Here is a 9,270-nt window from a genome sequence, read left to right on the forward strand (position 1 = left end):
TGCTGGTTGGGCGGGTGTTGCTTGTTCCTTATAAAGTGGCTTCCCGCTAGTGAGAAGATGCAATTGAAACACACCTTCAAGCAGTTTGGAAGAAGAAGCCAAAAGTCCTCGAAGAGATGACAGATCGAGTGGATTTCTGCGTTTTCAGCGTCCTGGTGACAGGATCCGACCGGGGGATCGGTCTGGGTCTGGTGAAAAGGTTTCTGGAGCTGCCTTCACCACCCCAATGGGTCTTTGCTACAACCCTGGACCTGGAGGGAGAAGACACCAAGGTAAGAATGAGTTAGCACAGGACGGCTTAGAAATAGTGGTTCAGAATTTGAACTGAGGATGAATGTCAACTTTGCATTTTGAACATCTTACTTTATTTTATTTATTTATTTATTAGATTTGTATGCCGCCCCTCTCCGTAGACTCGGGGCGGCTAACAACAATAGTAAAACAACATATAACAAATCTAATATTTAAAATAATTTAAAAGATCCTAATTTAAAAACCAAACATACACACAAACATACCATGCATAAATTGTATAGGCCTAGGGGGAAGGGAATATCTCAATTCCCCCATGCCTGACGGCAGAGGTGGGTTTTAAGGAGCTTACGAAAGGTAAGGAGGGTGGGGGAAATTCTGATCTCTGGGGGGAGTTGGTTCCAGAGGGTCAGGGCCACCACAGAGAAGGCTCTTTCCCTGGGTCCCGCCAAATGACATTGTTTAGTCGACGGGACCCAGAGAAGGCCAACTCTGTGAGACCTAACCGGTCACTGGGATTCGTGTGGCAGAAGGCGGTCCCGGAGATATTCTGGTCTGATGCCATGAAGGGCTTTATCGGTCATTACCAACACTTTGAATTGTGACCGGAAACTGATCGGCAACCAATGCAGACTGCGCAGTGTTGGTGTAACGTGGGCATACTTAGGGAAGGCCATGATTGCTCTTGCAGTTTTAATATTTAAAAATATTTTAATTTAAATATTTGTCTAAATATTCAGACAAAAACATTTTTTACACAAAAACAATACCATTCAAAGCAGAGGAACAGAATAAGCAGAGGAAAGTAGGAAGTAGCATAAATTAACACAGAGTGCCAGAGGCTGGTCAGTGAAAAGATTTAATTAAATCTAATTCACATCAATCAGATTTATGAGATCTCTCTATAATTTTTTTTAATCTTTGCAAGCACCCTTTACTCTGCTTAATGTATTGTATTCCTACATAAATGGTGAGTAGCTTAATTTGCTTGTTGTCACTAAAGGGAAGTTTTATGTCCTAATTGGGCAGATAAACGTTTGCAACATTTTTACAAGACATTACTCAAAATTTCAAAGGTCCCTCTTGTTTCAAAAGGGGAGGTGACTCAAATGCTGAACCATTCACCAAGATTTACATCTGGCTAAATTAACAAAATTGCTTCCTACAACAATTATCTCTCTTAAGTCTTCAACAATGGTAGTTGATGGACAGATTGTAATCTTATAGCAAGGACATACACTTAAAAAGCTTTCAACCAGCACTAGAGTGTGGAATTTTTGGGGTAAACTATATCTGGATTAGGTTGAATGTGTATGATCCCATTTTGCCCTAAACCTTAATGTGGTTTTTTTCAAACTTTGTTCAGTCATAGACATTGTAGATTTAATGAAGCAGAAATTGCATATCTACTTCATTGGCTTGCTCTGGCTTTTGAAACTATGCTCACATCCTTGCCTGTGAATTTTAACTCACAGAAAAAAATTATTATCTTTTCCCCCCCCTCCAGGACCTGAAAGAGTTGGTTTGCAAACATCAAAATCTGGTGGTGTTGCAATTAGGTGAGTTTCAATGGCCATGTGATTGTTGGTCTGGGAATGAATGTTGCAGAAACAGTTAGTTGTGAATTTTATTCTATTTATTTATTTATTTTGTCCAATACACCATGAGGGTTTTAGTGGGTATATATCTATATACACATAGTAAAATACATGATGAAGGTTATAGAGGAGATACTCATAGTAAAATATATCTAAGAAATAATAGAAAAGAAGGTGTAGTAATAGAACATATCAATGAAAGAATAGAAGAAGAGATATAGGAATAGAAGAAAGGTATAGGAGATATAGGAGAGCAATAGGACAGGGGACGGAAGGAATCTGGATAGGTCAACCGTAGATAATCTAAGGGTAAAGTGTTGGGGGTTTGGGGATGACACTATGGAGTCCGGTAATGAGTTCCACGCTTCGACAACTCAGTTACTGAAGTCATATTTTTTACAGTCAAGTTTGGAGCGGTTAATATTAAGTTTAAATCTGTTGTGTGCTCTTGTGTTGTTGTGGTTGAAGCTGAAGTAGTCGCCGACAGGCAGGACGTTGCAGCATATGATCTTGTGGACAATACTTAGATCTTGTTTAACTCATTTACACAATGAGTTTGGGTTATACCGTCATGGCTTAGGTGTAACACCTAAAGACTTTCTGAGTTAAAGTGAGTGTGGAGTCAGTTCAGAGCAGAGTAGGTCAACTTATGTATTCATAAAATTTCTTGCTTTGCTGCTTTGCTTCTGATACCCCCCAGACTCTGAATTTATGGGGATGAACTCTCAGAATGCTAACCCAGAAGGTGGTTAGTTGCATGAAGAGACAACAAGATCTGTGGATTCAGGAACCTCTTGCCTTGTCATTCTTGAAACTCCGTGTTGTTGATGTGGCCCATAATGTTGCTTTTCCTTAGATGTCACTAAACTTGAAAGCATCCAGGCCGCTCTGAACAAAGTGCAAAAATGCGTCGGAGAAGGTGGACTGACCATCCTATACAACAATGCCGGCACTTCGGCCTTCAACAATCTGCAAACAGAAAATGCCAAGGATATGATGCGCGTTTACTCGGTCAATACCATTGGTCCACTACAAATGAGTCAGGTTTGTTGATGAACGAAACCCCTTTCAATGCAAGGAAGACTGCTTGAATTAAAGAAAAAAAAGATTGAGCCATTGAATTCAGTATAACTCAGGGACACTGTAACGGTGCAATGGTCAAAATAAGGAAGTAGAAATTGTGCATTGATTTGGGATCAGGTTGACACATTAGGGGTGGATGCTTCCTTTTAGGGAGTGTAGGAACATGGCAGTTTTCCTGTCTGTGCTTAGATCAGGATAAGTCTGTGAAGGTCTTTGAGAAGTCTACGAAGGTCTCCTTGGGGAAGGAGATGGAAGACCTTTTCCTGCCATTTCTCCTTTTTCCTAGAAATAACTGCAGCTCCTTCTCTTCTCTTCTCTCTTCCCTTCCCTTCCCTTCCCTTCCCTTCTCTTCTCTTCTCTTTCCTTCTCTTCTCTTCTCTTCCCTTCTCTTCTCTTCTCTTTCCTTCTCTTCTCTCTTCCCTTCTCTTCTCCTTCTCCTTCTCTTCTCTTCTCTTCCCTTCCCTTCTCTCTACAAGGCATTCCTACCCCTGCTGAAGAAGGCAGCCCGGAGGAACCCTTCCCAAGGGCTGAGCGCCAGCAAGGCAGCTATTATTAACATGACCAGCATTGGAGGCTCAATTGAAGTTATGGCTGCTTGGAACCAATATCAAGTAATTGGATACCGCTGCTCTAAGGTACCTAGTGGGTTTCCTAGTTGGACCTGCCTGTAGATAGTTGGGGCTCCCTTTTCATCCCATGCTTGTGTGTCCATTAAGATGCATTTCTAACCAGTTACCGAGAAACAATTCGGTGTGGTGTCCCAGCTGTGGGTCAGCAATGATGTTTTACCAATAAAGGAGACTGTTTGTAGATCAGGGTTGAGTTCCTGGTGCTTTCTGAGCTTGATTGAAGATGTTTCATTACCCAAACAAAGTGAAATTCAATGGTGAGAAAAGTAAGGTCCAAATTTAGTCAAGAAAAACAAAATGCACAGGTACAGTATAGAGTACGTGGTACGTTGCGCAACAGTAGTAACTGTGAGATGGATCTTGGAGTCCTAGTGGACCACCATTTAAATATGAGCCAGCCGTGGGCAGTAGCTGCCAAAAAAGCCAACAAAGTTCTAGGCTGCATGAACAGAGGGATAAAATCAAGATCACGTGAAGTGTTACTACCATTTTATAAGGCCTTGGAAAGGCCACACTTGGAATCCTGCATTCAGTTTTGGTCACCACGATGTAAAAAGGATGATGAGACTCTAGAAAGAGTGCAGAGAAGAGCAACCAAGATGATTAGGGGACCGGAGGCTAAAAGATAAGAGAGAATGGGGAATAGATACGTTTTTGTCTATGTGAAAATGTCACCAGAAAGAAGAACAAACCAATATTGGTGGGAATTGTTGCCTTTGGGAGATACAACTACTTCTTATTTGCAAACAACAACAAGAAAAAACAACAACAGTTTGATATGCTATTGCTTTGACAAATTAGATTATTAAAAATAATTGACACACATTTTAACTTGCATGAGATGCAGAATAATTAAAATACACATTTCTTCACTTTTGTAACCTCAAAAATTTTTTTTAGTTAAGTTCTGGGGTAATTCATAGGCTTTTCCAGCTTCACGTAACAATTAATGTACAATGTTGTGTTGTGAACTATTTATCTTCAAACTTTCTTTCCTTTTTCTCTTCTGTGCTTTCTTACCTCATGGTTCTTTGTTTCAACCCTGCAGGCTGCTTTAAACATGCTCACCAAGTGCCAATCTCTCGAGTATCCTGCAGATGGAATTATGAGCATTGCCATCCATCCTGGCTCAGTTAAAACTACTCACAATCCAATTGTAAGGTTTTTTTTTTCATGTGGGAAAATATATTACACATTCCAATGCGTTCAGATGTATGTATATACCCAAAAATAGACAATGATGTATGAACTAATCTCAGTATTTTAAAGTTTTAGTATTCTTATTATTTGGTTTTTATTGTCTTGTTTAATAAAACAATGTGCTAGTGTAAAAATAGAAGTATATAAAATACTTCTGTTATGCTACTATTTATAATAATAATAATAATAATAATAATAATAATAATAATAATAATAATAATAATTTATTAGATTTGTATGCTGCACCTCTCCGAAGACTCGGGGCGGCTCACAACAGTAATAAAAACAGTATACAATGGAACAAATCGAATAATAAAAATTATATAAAAAACCCCCAACTGTTAAAAACCATACAACCATACCAAACATAAAATATAAGAAAGCCTGGGGGAGATGTCTTAGTTCCCCCATGCCTGGCAATATATTTGGGTCTTGAGTAACTTGTGAAAGACAAGGAGGGTGGGGGCCGTTCTAATCTCCGGGGGGAGTTGATTCCAGAGGGCTGGGGCCGCCACAGAGAAGGCTTTTCCCTGGGGCCTGCCAAACGACATTGGTTGGTCGACAGGACCCGGAGAAGGCCAACTCTGTGGGACCTTATCGGAAATTGGCATTTTAGCTGAACAAATTGAACAAGCAGACTCTGTAGTATCATCACCCAAGCCCCAAAATTTTTACCCTTAGACTATCCATGGTTGACCTCTCCCGATTCCTAAGAGGTCAGTATGGGGTGTGTATAAGTGCACCAGAGTGCCTCCACCCCCTTTCCTAATGTTTATCTTTTATTAGTATCCTGTATATAAATATAATTATATCTCTGTATACCACCAATAAGGTACTTGACAAAACAAATAAACAAAAATAAATAAAAGCAGAACAAAGTTAAAATCGTAAAAAGGGAGAAGGTAATCTACCAAATCTTACCTTGTCATGTTTGGATCACTTTTAATGGTGATTCTCTCTATTTGCTGAGCACTATTTCTGCAGGAAAGCATGCACTTATATTTGAAATGACAAGGATTCAGTCCATCTCATGTGTAATAGTCCAAGCAGGGTCCATCCATTTAATTTGGAAATCATAATGGGGAGGCTTCACATACTAAAGCAAATAATAGAGTTCTGCTTTGCAAATATGAGCTGTAATTTTGTTTATTCCCTACCTTCATTTACAAGGTATGCTCCTGTGTTAGCTCAAATTTAGGGACTTTCATGATGTTTTGTACCATCATTATCATCATTTCTCACAGGGGCTGGCCTTAAATACGTTTATAAGCCAAAATGAGATTGGCCCATTTCATACAAATCCATCTCTGTTAGGGTTGAATGGATTCTGCTGATCTGTTTATGGGAGGGTTCTGGGCTGGGCAAGACGGATTCTTTATATCTCACGAGATCTTTTTTTGTGTGACAGCCGGAAATCAGTGTGGAAGAGAGCACGCAAGGCATCATGACGGTGTTATCCAAGCTTTGTGAAAAGGACAATGGAACATTTGTGGATTGGTTGGGTCGCCCAATTCCTTGGTGATCCATCGGTCTCACCCTTAACACAACGAGTGGCGATGGAACCTCTAATAAACCACTAAACATCATGAAAATCTTCATTTTGTTTTCCATTTATTTCAGAAGGTATTTTTTAAAACATTGTCCAGTCTTGGAGAGATTGGGAAGACTGACTCCAAAGATATATAAAGTGTAGACATGCATAATACACACACACACACACACACACACACACACACACGAAAATTGAGAAGACAAGCAATAAAAGAAAAACAAGAAAGGTAACTAAAGAAACAAAAACCAGAAAAGGTAAAGCAACTTCCAAACTTGTTTGCCACAAACTCAATTGTCCATCCGTCCTCTTCTATATTGCAAAATTATTTCTGTCCCTTATTCAGTCCTTTTTTAAAATTTAACATTTCACTTTTTCCCCGTTTCCAGAAAAAAAGGCTATAAAGTTTCCAGACTTTTATAAAAGTCCTCAGTCTTTGGTCCCTGTCCAAATTTCTGCCAGTTCTGGCATTTTCACAATTCATTCTTCCATGGTGGGTGTTCCAGTATTTCTCCATCCTCGTCAGTGGTGGGGTCCACTTAGCTTTGCTACCAGTTTGGGAGTGGGAGCACACACGCGACTCTTCTGTGGATGTACAGAACCTTCTGCGCATGCCCAGAATGTCCGCAATAACAGATGGACGGGAGCCTCCGGCCACCACTACTACTGGTTTGCCCAAACTGAGATGAACTGATAGAGACCCACCATTGCAAAGCAAATAATAAGAGTTCCACTTTGCAAATATTAGAAGTAATTTTAACGACTTAGTATCTGCACTTCCAAGACCTGTTCATTCATCGTCAACTCTAACAAGCCCAAATTTAGGGATTTGCCTTGCACCATCCCCCGTCATAGAGGCTGTGCTTGTATACTGTACCTTTATAAGGTACAGTATTACCAATTACCTATGGGACTATCTCCTGTCTCATGTACCCCAGTGACCAGTTAGATCCCACAGAAAGGGTCATGAGAGAAATAATCTGTCACTCCTAACTACAGTTTAGGTGAAATGATTTCCCCCTGACTTTCCGAACTTTTAGAACTTACCAAAGACTTTTGTTGTCAGTTTTGGAAGCCATCTTTTCTTTTTCATCTTCCTAAGTGCCACCTATTTTAGAAGTTCGGAGGGGGTTTTGATCAACGAGCGTGGTAGCCAAATTGTAAATCGCTGGACCACAATAGTGTAAGAATATGGCTCGTTTTCTGTCGTCCAATGCGTCGTTTAAATTGCTTGCTTGTGGTTCAGCCTGAGTCAGATCAAAGACCAGCTGCGTCTCTGCTGGCTCCATGCCCGGGAGAGGCTGAGAGCGGAGAGGAGAGTTCTTGGCAGTCAGACAGGGGAGGTTACAGTGAGGAAAGTGATGAGGAAGAAAGGCCTGGGAGCCCTGGGGAGGGGCTCTCTCAAGCAAGTAGCTTGGATTCTCTGGAGTCTCTGGAGTCATTGGATGATGAAGCACAAGCTATCATTAGTATGCGACAGAGACACATAGATCAAAGGAGGAATCAACTGAATAAATATTATCAGCGTTGAAGGAGGAACACCAGGGGGTTGGGTGTGGTCCTCATTAGCAGGGAAGGGTTTATAAGGCAGGCAAACTCTTTCGGCAGCGTGGAGTGTTATCAAAATGGAGTTGCTGTTATCTGCCTTTTCTCTCAGCGTTTTTGTTCCTGGCTCATGGCCCAGCAGTCTTGAAGACCCGTGGGAGGTTGGTGTCTGTTATCAACAGCCTCGTTTGGCATTGAGGATCCTGTGTTTATGTATGAACAATTGCCTTTGTGTATCTATTTGGAGTTCCAGTGCTTTCCTGACTTGTAAGGACATTTTCTGTTGGCTTCTTTTCTCTTTACCATTATAAAACTGTGTTTGGATTCAACTGGTGTGTCTGGCTTATCTTTTTGGGTTGGTCATAGCTTCCGGAGTGACCCAGACAGAACAGAGAAAGATGCGAAACTTGGACATGTAAGCTGTCCACGTATCTTCGTTTGGGTTGAAGAAGGCCAATGCATGAGGCATTGCTGAAGCCATCTCTAAAACACGAAGGCTCGAACCCCTTGTCGCCACTGTTAAATCAGAAGCTAGAGCCCGAGGAAGCTTAACAGCTCTTTATTAGGCAAACAGGAACAGTAGAAGTGACCAGCTCGCAGGTACCGTGTTTCCCCGAAAGTAAGACAGTGTCTTACTTTCTTTTTATCCCCAAAAGCCCCACTATGTCTTACTTTCGGGGTATGTCTTATATTGGAAAAAAATTGTCGAATTTTTTGTTTTAACCATAAAATTAACATTTAGACGTGGTGACGTACGGAGGGGGGGGGCGGCGCAGAAGTGGACAGGAGGCGGCGCTCATTAAGATCAGAGGGAGGTGGCAGGGTTATGAACTGTCAAGTGGATGGGGAAAACCTGGAAAGTTCACATTCAGGTTGAAGGAAAAATCCATTGTGTATAAAATAATTTACCGTAGGTTTTATTTTAAGAATATCAGTACAGTATTTGCTGTCTGTAGTTTCTGTCTTTAACAAAATTAGGATTTCCTGTTTTTCCTTATCTTGTGACTGTCATTTTGGGATCTGTTTTTAACAAGATAAATGTTTGCTGTTTAACAAGATAAATGTTTGCTGTTTACCCAATAAATCATATAAGGTGCTATTCATCTCCGGGAGAGGGAGGCAGGATGTGGACCATATTTGGGCAAGGAATTCTGTGTACCCCTATGATAAGTTGAGGAATTCTATGTACCTTTGTGATTTGTAAAACCTATATAACCTGCTCTTTAGCTTCTGTACAAGTGTCTCTTCCCTTATGAAGAGTACCCGCTTTGCAAACCGTTTTTGGTATACCCAGAGAGAATAAACATTTCTGTTCTCTTTGTCCAAACGTCTCGTGTGAACTTTTTCATAAAATTTCAGCGCACAAGGTTTTCCCAGATGTGCCAACATGACATCTCTAATAAATTGGAACTTT

At 40.6% G+C, this 9,270-nt stretch overlaps 1 protein-coding gene across 1 annotated transcript; it reads left to right on the plus strand.

The window, feature by feature from the left end:
* LOC139171891 (C-signal-like) lies at positions 1-6,339 on the plus strand. The gene is made up of 6 exons (XM_070760383.1): positions 1-272; positions 1,760-1,811; positions 2,707-2,894; positions 3,410-3,568; positions 4,611-4,718; positions 6,171-6,339. Exons 1-6 carry the CDS (start codon positions 117-119, stop codon positions 6,282-6,284), a joined length of 777 nt encoding a protein of 258 aa, XP_070616484.1. The 5' UTR covers positions 1-116; the 3' UTR covers positions 6,285-6,339.
* The last annotated feature ends 2,931 nt before the right edge of the window (positions 6,340-9,270 follow it).

This window comes from Erythrolamprus reginae, chromosome 9 (assembly GCF_031021105.1).
Source record: "Erythrolamprus reginae isolate rEryReg1 chromosome 9, rEryReg1.hap1, whole genome shotgun sequence".
NCBI lineage: Eukaryota > Metazoa > Chordata > Lepidosauria > Squamata > Dipsadidae > Erythrolamprus > Erythrolamprus reginae.

Bases quoted from the DNA above. Each gene is read 5' to 3' on its own strand.
- LOC139171891 (XM_070760383.1), top strand. From the start codon at position 117: ATGACAGATCGAGTGGATTTCTGCGTTTTCAGCGTCCTGGTGACAGGA. The intron at 3,569-4,610 runs GTACCTAGTGGG...TCAACCCTGCAG, and splicing joins TTGGATACCGCTGCTCTAAG to GCTGCTTTAAACATGCTCAC. The intron at 4,719-6,170 runs GTAAGGTTTTTT...TTTGTGTGACAG, and splicing joins AAACTACTCACAATCCAATT to CCGGAAATCAGTGTGGAAGA.